This window comes from Apostichopus japonicus, chromosome 19 (assembly GCF_037975245.1).
Source record: "Apostichopus japonicus isolate 1M-3 chromosome 19, ASM3797524v1, whole genome shotgun sequence".
In the NCBI taxonomy this organism is placed as follows: domain Eukaryota; kingdom Metazoa; phylum Echinodermata; class Holothuroidea; order Aspidochirotida; family Stichopodidae; genus Apostichopus; species Apostichopus japonicus.
Genome location: NC_092579.1, coordinates 21,888,092 through 21,902,762, shown reverse-complemented (window position 1 = coordinate 21,902,762; position 14,671 = coordinate 21,888,092). Strand labels below are relative to the sequence as shown.

The 14,671-nt window shown below is 37.7% G+C and overlaps 1 protein-coding gene across 1 annotated transcript; it reads left to right on the top strand.

Annotated features, from left to right (window-relative positions):
• Positions 1-1,091: 1,091 nt before the first annotated feature.
• On the top strand, positions 1,092-13,915 carry LOC139960463 (UBA-like domain-containing protein 2). Its single transcript, XM_071958835.1, has 3 exons — positions 1,092-1,288; positions 3,287-3,358; positions 8,149-13,915. The coding sequence occupies exons 1-3, from the start codon at positions 1,181-1,183 to the stop codon at positions 8,356-8,358; spliced, it is 390 nt and encodes a 129-aa protein (XP_071814936.1). The 5' UTR covers positions 1,092-1,180; the 3' UTR covers positions 8,359-13,915.
• The last annotated feature ends 756 nt before the right edge of the window (positions 13,916-14,671 follow it).

Genomic DNA, 14,671 nt, shown 5'->3' with positions numbered 1-14,671 from the left:
TGGCCACTGTGTTTCTATTAACTGGTTCCTTGATTTTATCGAATTTTATACCTCATTATCGTTGTTAGGACAATTTAAAGGAGAGTAGATACCTATAGCAGCTATATGTCTAATGGGTAGAGCCATATGTCTATATCAAAGAACTATGGCTCTGATAACGCTCAGTTGAATTGAGGGCGACAATCTGTTTTCAATTGCTGTAACAGGCTGTAAACATTGTTCCCCCATCGTGTCGTCTGTGTATAATCTATGGAGATGTTAAAGTGCCGTATTTGTTGACACTGTCACGTAAATCCGGCTGGCAATTTTCTGCAAAAAGATAAGTTGATAAGTTAATTTGTTCAAACTTTCGAAAATAATAAAAACAACAACGAAATTTTTCTTGAAAATGTACTCAAATCACAGATTCAGCATTTGTTGCAAGTGTGACTACCTTATCAAGTTTTGCGGTAGTGAAGTGGTAAAATAGGTTCGTATAAGCAATAATTCAACAGTTTACGGACATTGTTCAAATGATCAAGTGTGAATGTTATCAATTCGACAGTTTGTAGTACTTGAAAATGTTCAAATTCTTATTTCTGTTAAATTACACCGTGAGTCTTCATTCACCCTTGCGTGTAGATACATTTGTTCTTGCTAAGTTACTATGGTTGACATGTAATTTGCCAAAAAAAAAGTACAAAGATATATCAAGTAGAATGACTAACAGCTGCAGACAGATTTAACTTTGACCTCAGTTGCGAAACAGACCAATTATTACAAATCATTTTCCTGGTAAACCTCGCCCGGTATTTTGGAATGCTGCCCAAATATATCGAGTTAATCTTAAACAGTACTGACATTACACATGTGCAGGCAAGTGTTGTACAGCAAAGCCTCAGTCAATGTTGATGTTTTGGCTGTCATGCAAATTAGGGGTTCCTACAAACAAAGCTGCAAAATAAACCACGGTATAAAGGCCATGACATTCACGAGTTTTTGTTGGTTTGCAGCCATCTATTGGACAATTACTCATGGCGCGCGATTTCCAACCAATCATGTCCTTTGTTATTACTTTGAAAATGACGTCATATGCAAATGACCTAAACAATCTTCCGTCACAGACAGGCTCTTTCGCCCGGGTTGTTGTGCAAGAGAAACGGAGAAATCCAACGTGGATTTCGCTAGGATTTCTCAAAAAATGGATAGTTTGAAGCAGCAAGTTATGATAAACCAGTTTGTTATGGCAGCGGGATGTGTGCCGGATCAAGCAAGACAACTATTGCAGAAAGCTCATTGGCAATTTGAGGTTTGTTTTAAATCCCTTTTCCGTGTTCGCTGTGTCATGGCGATGTTTGTATGTAATCATAGTATCCTATGGTGTATCTCTCCCAGTAAACTCACTGCGTATGTATATATGTAGGTTTGTTGTGTGAGTACTCGCCCGTGTTTAAATGACTAAGTTGCAATAGCAATTCAACCAATTATTCACCTCTCCATAACATTACCGTTACTTTCAATGGCCACATTTTGGTGTTTACAGCAAAGCCACATAAATCTCATGCAAATTAGGTCTAACCAAAGCGTATAGGACAAAGTTAAGAGTTTTTCAGAAGATTTCATTCTGAGTCGGGTTAAGCCTATCCTTACATTGAGTGTAGCTAAGTATGGCAGTTTACGCAACTACGCGTTCCCTAACTTCACGTACTGTGTTATAGTACATATGTAGCAGCCATGCTTTTAAGTCAATTTGTGGTCATGTTTCGAACGCAGTTTTCAACTATGCAGCTTCAATGAAAAAGGCTGAAATTGGCACCTTGAAGGAAGGAAGCATCAATCTTGTATTATGAAGTATTTTGACGAATTATTACACCCATTTACTGGAATTATTCCATAAAATTTATTGCATGCATGTAGTTAAGGAAACTTCCTGGCTTCATCTGTGTTGGAGTGAGACCTTTATAAACCTCATTCTGGCAGAATCATATCAAAGTAATGATTAAGTCACAGATTTGAAGGACACAACTAAACCACAGAGCAAAATCTAGGAAATCATCATTACCCAGGACCTTTGCAGGAACCTTTTTTTCCACTTACTGTACTGTAGCATTACAAAGTTACCGTATACCATGTTATTGGCTAGGCTTAAATCAGTGTTGGTGGTCAATGTTAGTTACATATGACCCACCCCCAGAAGCAATGAATCTATCATAAATTGAAAAAGCATCTCTTCTTCCCCCACCCCCCTCCCACACCCCACCCCTTCAAACTCACACCAAAGAAAATTACAGTGATTCAATGTCATGTACAGACATTTTAGTAGCAAGATATTTCACATTACTAGCCGATTGCAAATTTGTGCTAATAACATGCGCAATATAGTTGGAATTGCTGTGCCATTAGCACAATACAAACTCACAAGTGTAGAACCTAACCTCTAACTTTCATCATTAACCTGTATCCCAGTATAACTTCTAGCACAGCTGGGAGAGGGGCTTTTGTATATGAAAGTCTCTAAACTAGATCATTTCATTTTCATACTTAGCTGGTCTTGTAACTTTCAATAAGGCATTTTCCATCTCAAAAAAAAAAAAAATTTGAATTACTCAGAATTTTGGGGCTGAATTGCAGGTTGGTTAAAAGGAAAGAAATGTGATTACACAATATCATGCTCACAGCCTAAAATCAGGGCCCGCCAAGAAGACACCTACCTATCTACTGAAACATTGCAAATTGTTACACAGGGTAAGTGTGATCACTAGTGGTTCTGCAGCTCCTATTTTACTCACGACACTGAAAACATTAAGTGTTCAACTGTGTTTTGTTTTTGCCTCCAGCTATCAGCTTACTGTAGACAGTAATATTGCATGCTCAATTAAATGAGCTTTTAAATCAAGCTGTATTCTTGGTTTGTTTTCTTGGTAGCTGAAATTTCAGGAAATGTTATCAGCAACTATCTTTCTATTGTGTCTTTAGGATTTGTTTATTTCTTCTTGACTTGGTTTGTATTGTGTTGGCATTCTATAAAGTTGTTGTGATGGAGGGGGTAATACATGGTGTCAGTACCTTAAAACTTTGGATTATTCAGACCCTGGATTGTCTGAAAACAATAGCCTACCACTCTGACTAGTATTGTGTAAATCTAGTCATATATCCTCACTTCATAACAGTGCTGATTCCATTAGCCAAAATAAAGCATACAGCTGGTTCTGTCAGTGTCACAGAGCACCTACTCTTGCAGTCTTTCCAATGCCAAAGCTATCAAATTTGGTGTTGCATCAGTTCTACTTTCATTTTCTCTTTGCAGACTGCATTAAGTATATTTTTCCAAGAAGCAGCATTGCCAAATAGTCAATATGGAAGACCAGCGGGACATGCAGTAAGTATTTCCAGGGGTTCTTTGATTTGCTTGTGGGTCCTCTGATACCCTTAAGATTTGTCTGTATAGTAAAGTATAGTCATTCATCATGAAGAGTATCGTACGGCACCTGCTTTAACTGTTAATATCTTGTTGTCCCTTTGATGAACTCCAGGGTGTCCTGACAAGAAATTAAATGTTGTCAAGAGGGCAATTAAAGTGTGGCAACCACTTTAAGAGGATTACAATTACATACATGTGTAAAGTATGTGAAAAGTGACAGCCAGTAGCTCCATGGCCCTCACAACTTGCCAAACAGACTGAGATAGCGGGGCCAACTCAAGGGCTCTTGGAAACAATTTCGGGCGTAGAGTTTCACAGTTGTTGCTTTGCAAAATTAACAGCAAAATAAAGTCATGTGTGACCTAGTTGCCGCATGATAGTTCTGTAGGTCAAGAGGAGTACAAAACCAGTGATAGAATAAAAATGGTTGTAAGTAGCCCCGGTTTCCACAAGTTCTGTAACTATTCACTCCCCCTCCCCAGATGATATGGTAGTTAGGGAGATTTTCAGTTCAGCTGCACTGGAGGAGTGATTTTGATTGTACAGCTGACCGATCATATTTTCCTGTATGATAACGACCATTTGTATCAGAGAAAGAGGAAACTGTCTTGTATGTTTTGAATTTGTGGGAAATGCAGATCTGTGGTTTGTAAACCAGATATCACATTCCCAATCTTTTGCTGCTTTTCCTTCCCATCGATCCCAAATAAGGAGAACTGAAATAAGTTCCTCATCAAGCAGGGTTGGGTTGTTGATGGCTCCTTTATTTATGTAAATGTGGAAAATGCCAAAGTAGTTTGTCCTTAGTTCGACCATGTGTGTGTCCCTAAGAAAGTTGCACATCACATGTCTGCAAAGAAAATTTCTGAATAATTGCCTTGTTTCACCATTAGATTGACTGGAGGTTTGGCGATGTTTTGTCAGCCCCTTCTCCAGGGCTGGAAAACCTTGCGTACCTTCCAACCCAGGTTGGTGGGAAATCCACGATGCAAGCGGGAAGTCCAGCTTGGCTGGAGAAAAAAAATCGAAAAAGGAGTACATCTGTAAACAACAAAAGTAAAATTTCACAAAGAAAGTTTCAGAAACAAAATGAATATGTTCAGAGAGCTTGCTCGCAATTTTAATCACAATGCCAATGAGTAATGATATATGGCCCCAAGCAATGTCAATGGCTATTTGGCACACTTCTGGGTATATGTGTCACACGGCCCAGCGCGGGAGGGTTGCTGTAATATTGACTTTTATAATCAGCCTTGCGGGAAATGCTTTGAACAATATTGCCATTCCACATATTTTTTATATTGTATGTTAGTAAGTGAACGTCTAATCTCGTATGAATTCATTGTTCCCTCTAAGGTGCGGGATTCTCTTCAACTGACTCAGTAATCCCGCAAAGAAAACATTTGTCTGCTGGAAATCCCCGCACCGTTTTCTTGCATTCGCGATAAGTTTATGCTCGATGCACAACTTAGTCACTTGACCGTATAGTAAATGAAAACTCTGAAACTTACAATTGTGTACGAAAAGTAAGGTGGTACACCCTTCAAATTTTACGAAGATCAAGCAAAACACTTTCGTGCTAAATGCAACCTATGTCATTTAAACAAGGCTCTAGTACACCCATTTATGAATATACCGTAAGACCACATCTGGTGTTAATCGGGGGAATAGAAAGTATTTTCTAGAATTTCCCAAAATACGGAAAATATAATATCCTACCATAGTTACTGTAGGTGTATAGCAAATACCCTAACCACCTTGGCGGTTTCGGATCTCACGTAACTACAAAAACACAACTAATTCTGTTTTGCGGAGTTGACGTTTTCTACAAGAACATGGAAACAATATTTAGCATTGCGTTAATCATGCCAAGTGGCCTAGAACATGTGATTTCATGGTTTACTTTCATAAAGATGGCCATGTAGCTAGGTGCCTTGATATCGTGCTATGCGTGTATGCCGTATGGTATGGACTGCTGCGTGTTTTCATGGGGAATAGACACTTTTGTTCAAATGCTGAATCGTCGGTTGGCTTGAGGTGTGTTTTACTTACCCAAATGTTACAGGGATAGTTGACCTATTTTTCTTGAACGTCTAGGATAATATTTCGCATAACTTTACAGATCCTTTACTGACTGACCTAATTAATTCTAGAGTGGAGCCAAAACAGTTAAATCCATAAAATGTTCCCTGGAAACGTGCCAGAAACTGTTAACAAACAGGTGTTAGACAGGGGATGAACTCTTAGTCGTTTTGTAAGGTACCTGGTAAATTCGCAGCACATGTACCATACTGTAGTATTTGGGAAGGGGTTAAACACCAGTTGCAGTAAAATGTAAGTATAGTTCACGCCATTCATTGTAAGGCAGTCTAGAAACGTTGTTTGCCGAAGGTTGTTTGTTTCATAATATCGGAAGTTTTGTAAGTTAAACTTTTTAAAGATTTTAAGACATTAAATCTCTTTTTATTTTATAACATAATATACTGTAGCTACAATAACTTGTCATTTTAAAAATTTCATCAGTTTCTTGACAATGTAAATTCAAAAAGTTGTCAGTATTTTGCATCCGCAAGTGCAAATTTTTTATCGCCAGACACAAAAAAATACCCAAAGTTTTCGCATTACTTACTAAGTCGTCCTGTTTTGCATATTATACCAGTGAAGTTTTTCCTGTCATATATGCTTGTGGGTGGCACACCCACCAACGGAAGATGGATAATAAGGGTTCTCAGGCTGCGAGGGAACCACCGTAAAGTTACTGAATGTAAATAGAGACCTTAAAAGCACCCACATCACGCACTATTGAACTCCCTGTCATATTAAACCACTAGTCGAACTGCTACAATGAAGACGCTGTTGTACACACGTAGACATAGATTTGGACTGGAATATACTAACAAGTCAAAATATTTCAAAGCAATCAGTGATACCAATCCTAAATCATTGAGGAAGTCGACACACACGCTTCCAGAACTGTTTCCTAGTATCCATTTAGTAGACATGTTGTAATGACTTCCACAGAAAATGGTTTAATTTATGTGAAACAGTCAGTGTTGCCAGAGTTGATTGTTTCCATTTGGTTGCAGGCAATCTACTACATACATACATGCTTGCGGCAATAATGTCATCACCGCAGGGAATAACAGTTGCCTTCTTCCCTCTCACCATGTGTTGTACTACAGTGACCTATTCACTGTTGGCAAAGTACAGGTTACTCTGGCCATGTTTGTTTGTACAGGCTTCAAATATTGACAGCCAGCAGCACTTGTTTTTTTTTTTTTAGTTTGTTTTTTACACACAGTAGTCAATATTGTGCAATACATTGTAAACATTCTATAATGTTGCTGGATAATTGCCAAAATGATTAACACTAAATAGATTATACTGTAGCTCAACTACAGTAGTTTTGCATATGTTAATGTAGATGCAAGTTTAGGTCTGTATCATCTTGTTTTTTGGGTTTGCATTGTGTTTGCATGGGCATGAAATCAGAAATTGAAGATTCAAACATACCATAGAGAAGATTTTTTTTGTTTTATAAGCTTTGTTTTTTTTTTTGGTTTATAGGAAGGTTTGGCTTTGTGCCAATTATTGTACATGTTGTAGACTATGAGGTTTGTCAGTCAAACAAACAACACATACTAAACAGTAAACAGTGTTAGTTTATAAGTCCGGCTTCTGTGGATAGTGACTTGAAAAGGCAAGAGTAGGAAGTTGATACCTCAGTAAAGTTCCCCTGATGAATCATGGCAATGCTATGTACTCTTCAGAAAGTTGTGCCCTCTAACTAGTAATATTACTCATCTACTTGTCGTTTACAGTGTTATCCTAGTCATAATCTGGAATCCTGTAATTTGTCTCTCCTAAAAGAGACCAAAGCATGTCGGATGTGGTGGGAGTACAGATGAAATCTTTCATTGTTCTGGTTCATTGTTTTCACAAAGAAACTTCCATTGTTATGACACCCTATGTTTGGGTTATATGTCATCAACTTTGAGTATTTTGCTCAAAAGATAAATGTTATAGGAAGAGTTTGTGATGGTAGTGGTGCAAGTTATACTGTATGCACACTAGTGTATTTCACATACTGTATCAAAACTGCATATTTTGTTGTGCAGATGATTCACTCGAATGGAATTATGCATGCATATTGCATACAGTATTATACTGTGTTGTCCTATATGGATAGTTGGTACAGTAATGTCTTGTTTCATTTTGTTGTTTGTTAACCAGTCACTTTGGGGTCCTGTTTATTTGCACTGTAGATATCTTATCATGCAATTTCCCGTTAGCTCTGGTATCGTACAAGGTCTTTTAACAAGGAGATCCTGTTTGTCTTTAGCGTGATCACAGGGTTACCACTCAATGTTACTCAGGTAACGCTTGTACATTTGTTTTGTTATGTTTTAGGGGTTCAGAGTAGTTTCATTTCAAAAAACGAAGTTGGACTCAAAAGTGTGTTGTGGAGGGGAAAATATTTTCAATGCTATGTAACACACTGTTCATGGAATCAGCTATGCATAATCCTGGTTCCTGTTCCACCGCATATTAATTCCGCTCCAGTTGGCTGTCATGAATAGCCCTATTGTTGTGTTAGTGGCTGTAGGTATATGTTGTGGTACTGTGTGTACATTGCAATGCTTTTTCAACCTTGATTGTTGTGGCAGCATTATTTAACAGTTTGTGTTACATAGAGATTTTCTATTTATTCATTCCCTCCTTCATATTTTTTGTCTTTAACCTTCCAGATCAATGCGCCTGCCAACACACCGGCGACGCCACCCAACTTTCCAGACGTGCTTACAAGTTTTTCCAATATGGGAACCTCTGTGGAGAAAATCAGTAGTTCCCCTATGACCATGGCTACCTCACCAATGCAGAATCATGTGGCCACGCCAGATGGCTACTACAGGTCGAAAAACAACAATACATCGGTCGGTGTACCGGTCAAGAGGTGAAAGTAGGCAGATAGATGGATGAAGTCTCAGGGTTGGGAGGTTCAAAAACGTGTCACCAAGGAAGACTGGTCGTGACATGGTCATGACGGCATCATATGCAAAAATGGGAAACGTCAGAGAAGGTGACGCTGGGGTCATCTGTACTACCGATATTAAGAACTCTTCACTCTCGCACTTGTCAGACGTCGGTATAGATTTAACAGAAAGTTACACGTCTAAAGTAACCCCCCCTGGTCTCAGACGTTTCCTACGGTTCTGAATTCCTTGTGCTCCATCACGGTGAGCTACGAATTGAATAGTGACATCCGCTCCTCCGTCTCAATGGATCAGATTCAGAAGTTGACGTACGTAACACTCTGCTTTGGATACATAGAGGTCTTGACATTCTCTGCCCAGCTAGAGAGTGTCTATTGGCCTTGTTACACTCAGAGGTATTAGTAAAGTGATGATGATTCTTCTTCTGTCATAAGAAGGTATCATACAATATTGTCACTTCTGGCTTGACGTTTAATGTTTTGTTAAAGAGTCAAGCTTATGGAATTGAAGTGTGTATTGATATGAACAGAATTTGTAGCCCAAAAAAATTGAATGGAATTCAAACTACTGTAGCTTCATCTCAGGCAAAGCTTCAGTGAAAACCATTTTGTGTTGTCTAGTTTGTGTTATCTTCTGAATCCAGAGACGAGCGGTTAGATTTAAAAAGAAAATGGATGCAGCTGAAAAGAGAGAGAGAGAGAGAGAGAAAGAGTTGGTGACGCCGAACCCCTTCCCTCCCTACACATCTTAAGTGGTATCTGCTTCTATCTGTAGGAGTGGAAACTTGGGATGTTTCTTTTTGTTCCTTCACCAATTATGAAGAAGAATGCTATGAACACAGAATACTCTCAAAATATGGATTGAGATTAGTGTTTTACAATTTCTATGATATTTATTTTTATTTTTTCTTCTTCCTTTTCTTGACTTTTCTCCCTTCATTGTGGTAGTGTTTCCAAATTTCATCAGTGCACATTTTACACTATGTTTTTTTATGATTATCTACTTTCAATGATGCTTCACATGTTTCATCGTTTTTCCCCGTCAGATTGGCTTTATTAGTTATGTGGTATTGTTATCGTACATATGTTGCATCAGCACCCAAAGAATAGCAATGAAAGAAGCACAATTGTTAAGATACTGCAAAAAGTTTGTTGACAGCAAACACGAATTAAAAAGAGATTTCATTCAGCTAGCTTCGTTTTCTTGTTCCCAAAACTCAAGTGTCAAGGAAAACTTGTCAAAAATCTCATTTGTTATCTGCTCCTGTATGTACTGCTGCAAATTATCATCAGTACGCCTTTTTGATGATAAGGAGTTTTTTTGTGTGTTTTCCTAGCATTTTTAGAGTGCAATAAACATCTTCTGTGAAAGTAAGGTTAGCATATTGAATATTTTCATGTATGTGATTGTTTGGGGACAAAAGGCAAATTGTTTACACACTCTTTAGCAATCTCTTCCGTTCCATCATTTCCTCATCTGGATTTGTCATCCAAAAAAGGCTTACTTTCCTTGTGCTTTAAACAAAACATCAAATCAAAACTATTACTTTAAATGAGTTTTCTGTCGGTTAAAAGTTTGAGGGGGGGGAAAGGTGGGGGGTTGGAGATTGTGTTGTAGTTTCAAGTCAACCACAACTAATATGAAGTGTGTGACCACACAAGGTAGCTACTTTTGTGATGATGTCTGTATAGCTGTGTCCATTAATTTCAAAAAGGCAGACTAGTTTATGCTCAATCATGTTTAACCAATCTGTGTTATTCTTAGGTTTTGAGACTCGGAATGAATTTGGTACACAGCACTGTTATGTAGTAACCTATTTGTGCAGTATACTCTCTTCTTCGGTCCTTACAAAAATTCTGTGGTTGCGGCGGGGAGGTGTTTATTGATCTTTTATTGTACATTTTTGGGAAAATTGGTTAAGAACATTGTTTAGAATGGCTGTTTTCTTTTTAATTTTAAATTCAGTCTGGTTCAATCTTGTCCCAACAATCCTTTGGTTTTGTCAGAAATTTTGTTTTCCAATTCTATTTCGAAGATAAGTCACTCATAAGTGCTGCAAATTTTTATGTCGGGGGAGATCGGGACCAGGGGGGGGGGTTGTGGGGGGGGGCGGAAGGCTGTACATAGAGCATGTACATGTGAAATTGATAAGTTCAATTGCAGATTTGGGGTAAAAGGGTTCACTGTTCTGCTGCAGATTTCGGTGTTGGGAAGTAGCCTTATGGCAGTGGATCCGATCAAGGTGATCTTTGAAGAAGATTTGAGTTTTGTACCCGTTTGGATGGCTGGTCGTAAGGTATATAATATCAACCGACTAATTGTGCAGTGTTAGGTTGTTAGCATCCTTCATTTAACTTCCATTTTTTTTTCAGAAATAGTATTCAAGTTAAAATGTTATTACAAAATTCAAGCAAGTCAGAGGGGGAGCTTTGCTGACTTGACAATAGAGAGAGGGGAGGGGTGGGGGGGTGTATCAATTGAAAGAACAATGGATAACACAACAAGTGTAACTGAGTAAGTTTTACTTATGTACCACTTATGCCTGGAAATTTACTCTCTTGTTTTTTCTGTGGCAATCAAAATCATATGGCTGTTTCCTGAAATGCATCATAAATGCCTTAAAGGCCATTAACTTAACATTGTCTTGTATCAAGCCAATTGTTTTAAGATGAGCATTAGGAAGGACATAATAGTGGCGTAAGGTTTTTATCCAGTCATAGGTAACGCTAATTTGCTTCAAAAAGAGACCAGGAAATTCATCGTCTCAGTGCACAGCGCACGTTTAATTTTGTTTTATTTTGATAATACACTTGTTTAATCTACAGTGACCTTTTGAAAGAAACAAACTGGGCAAAGCTTGTATATTATAACACTATCAGTTGACTGACTGCTTGTGTTTTCCTTAGTCTTAAGGCTGCAAATTCTCTGCACTGTTATCTAGTCAGTACTTATCTTTCCAATTTTTTCATCAGTGATAACACTAAACTGTATTAGTGCTCATACAGTTTAATACCCTTGTGCATTTTCTCAGAGAAGACCTCGGACATGAGCCGTGTCGCTTTTGTGGTAATCTCATAGGGTTATGTAACTTCTCTTAAGTCCTTTAGTCGGTAACAATCCAAACACTTTGAATAAACTGAGTTTGATGTCTTTCTGTAATTGCAAATTTGGTAGCTGTTGCATTATGGGTAAGGCAACACTGTAGCAGGTTTAAAGTATCTGTTATGAATCAGAAGATGGGAGAGAAAAGTAAATTTCAGACTTCAAGAACCACATTTAAAGGAAGGAATTTTGCAAGTAATAAAAGGGGAGGAGGGGGGGGAGGGGACATGAAAGGTTGACATGCCAGTATATGCTGGAGGTCATTGCATAGCAACTTAGTTCTGCAGCAATTTTCTCTCAGTGCTGTTTAGTTGTTTCAAGCCCTGCCAGGTAAATCAGATATGTAGAACCAAAACATTTTTTTTTAATATATTACATTGATTTTGGATTCAGCTGGAGTAGAGTGACCAGTCTATTATTGGGGTTTATATGAAATCTTTACAGTTATTGGCTGAGTTGTTTTCACTCAAGTACCAATGGTTAAATAATGTGTCTAACTAGAAATATGGACATTTTCAACTTAACATGATCCAAGGAAAGATACCTTTAAACAATGATTTTTGTGATAACTGTTTTTGAGATTCTCAGGTCCTTAAGTGTTTGTGTAGTCATGAAATTTGTGCAAATAGTAGCAAATGAAATTTCTATTTTATTTGACCCATGTGGAAATTCTATAAGCGTAAATTGACTCTCACCTGTGCCTGTAATCTTGTCAGTGCAGAACATTGTTTACATATGTTAATACTAATGTATATTCATAGCACCAGTGTTGAATATTCATGCTAAAAGAAGGGTTGGCTAAGACTTGCTGACTTAACTGATTAAAATAAATATATATTTTTTGCAACATATCAATTGTGTGCAGAAGAAACAGGGTATTAATTAGCCACGCCCTATAGAACGCTGGCTTCCAAAAGTGCAACCTTGCAGCAAACTGCATAGAACTAGTCACAAAAGTGAGATGTATGCATGGGGAATGGCTGTTAGCCTATAGAAGCTGAACCATGTTTTGGTGTGATTGCCATACCAGCTGTCTCTTCGTTGACCTAACTTGATTATTAGCATCTTTTGAATGCTCTTTCCTTTCGGACGTATGTATAATTTCAGTAATCACAATAAAACTTGGATACCGATTAGAGAGAGACTGTTGTAGCGCCCTCACTATGCAGCCGTTTAGCTTTGGCCATACGCTTCAGGAATTTTTAGTACTCAAGTATTTTAGAATATGTGTCTTTCTTATTCACGATTTTTCTTTTACAAGTAGAGTTGCTCGGCTCAAACACAAACCAAATTTTTTTTGTGAAAACAAAGGAGAGATGCTTAGTTCGATGTTTTGAAAAAAAAGCAAGGAATTCTGTCCGCAAAGCATTGCTTTTAGTTACTATGAATATTGTATCAAGAAAATTTCAGCATAATTGTGGATATATATCCATATTCCTCTATTCTTTGGTGTAAGTGCTTACAGTATATCAGTCTATGTGGCTTTTATGCTTCATAAAACTGAAGTTAACATCCACGTTTATATGACATAGTGAAGGTGAATGAAATAAAGCATTTTGTAATTGGGGTTTATAGGAAATGTCACCAACATTTTGTTGGTATGTACTTTTCTTTTTTGCACCAATTTCAAAGTGCGATCGACATAACTTTTCTCTTTTTTCTCATTTTGTACCATTTTATGTGACCTCAACTGAAACAGTCTTGAAGAGAAAATGCTAAAAAAAAAATCATTTGCCTTCTTTAAAAAACAAAAGGGGTAAATGGATAATATAATAACTTGAAGAGGTATGTGGAGGTTAGGATTGTGTTGGGGGGGGGAGGGAGGGGGTGAGGAGGGAGTAGTTGTACAGATGAGAGATAATTTGTGACTAATTTTCAAGATGCAATGCTATCCATACCTAACTGACATTAAATTTCTGTTGATAAATTTGGCTTATGTTAGCAACCAATCCCTTTATGGGTTATCAGGTGGTGCACATATGCCAATAACATTTCACCTGAATTTTCTGCGTTCTTCTTGTTTTCCTTTTAATCATGATTTCTTCTATGAAACTCTTTTTTGAAGTTGAAGATTTGAGGAGAAATTAAAGCAAAGAAGAAAAATGGAAGGATTTTTTTTTATTTTCAAATATAACCAAAAAAAATGTTTGTTTAATATTGTCAAGGTGTTATATTGTTATACTTTCTCCAATCATGATGAACTACATGCATATATATACATATATACATCTATATATATATATATATATATACCTTAACTGTTAGCGTTTCTTTAGAATTGTTGGCTTAGGTGGTAAATGCTTAGGTTTAAAATTCACCCACTATGTTCGTGTATATACATTACATATATTCAAAGGGATTAGCAAGTGGATTATTGCAGAGGTGGAAAAATTAATAATTTACAAACTTTCATCAGAAATTGTTGGTTTCTTTATTGTTCTCAGTGTTAATTTTTGCTTTTGTTCATCTCAAAAACTAGTCGCAGTGTGTGGAAAAGGAATGCTATTTTTTACTTGAAAACCAAATCCCCCAGTTACAGCAATGAAACTCTCTTTTTGTACTACATTCGAGATGTAAAAAGGTGAAATGGAATTGACTTTTGTGTTACAAACTTCTTAAAATCTATTTAAATCAATTTTAACGCTACATGACACTCACTGCTTACTGCAAAGCCATATGTGAATGTCCAACTAACTGCAAAGTTTTATGTCAAAGATTCAGCCAAATCAACGTGTATTCACATTAGATTTCTCTACTGTCGAGGCTAGCTGCATCAGCCCCTGTCGAAGGGGAGGGGTGAACTTACTAGCTGATCGCTAGCAACACTTGGCAGAGGAGGGCTCTATAGGGTAAGTGGAGGGAGCCCAAACTTTCAGGAGCAATGTGACATGTGAGCAGTTTCAGGGGACAAATCTCAAAAGCACTTCTGGAATTTCTGTGCGTTTGTTTTTCACATCACACTGCTTTTCACTGTTTACTAAGATCAAGTATGTTGTACCCCAGGGGTGGGCAACCATTTTGAATGAGTGGGCCAGATACAAGGAGTGAAAAATTGACTGGGCTGCACCTAACCAACGACCTGCTGTTGGCAGGGGCGGCGATCTGTTTCAAATATTGGGGGGGACATTTGCTTGGATGCAGGCGAATTACTATCAAAGCGGAGCGCCACCATTGG

What these genes read in the sequence shown, in the direction of transcription:
- LOC139960463 (XM_071958835.1), top strand. Translation starts at nt 1,181, where the DNA reads ATGGATAGTTTGAAGCAGCAAGTTATGATAAACCAGTTTGTTATGGCA. An exon ending in AAGCTCATTGGCAATTTGAG is followed by an intron (nt 1,289 to 3,286) that starts GTTTGTTTTAAA and finishes TTCTCTTTGCAG; the next exon opens with ACTGCATTAAGTATATTTTT. An exon ending in GAAGACCAGCGGGACATGCA is followed by an intron (nt 3,359 to 8,148) that starts GTAAGTATTTCC and finishes TTAACCTTCCAG; the next exon opens with ATCAATGCGCCTGCCAACAC.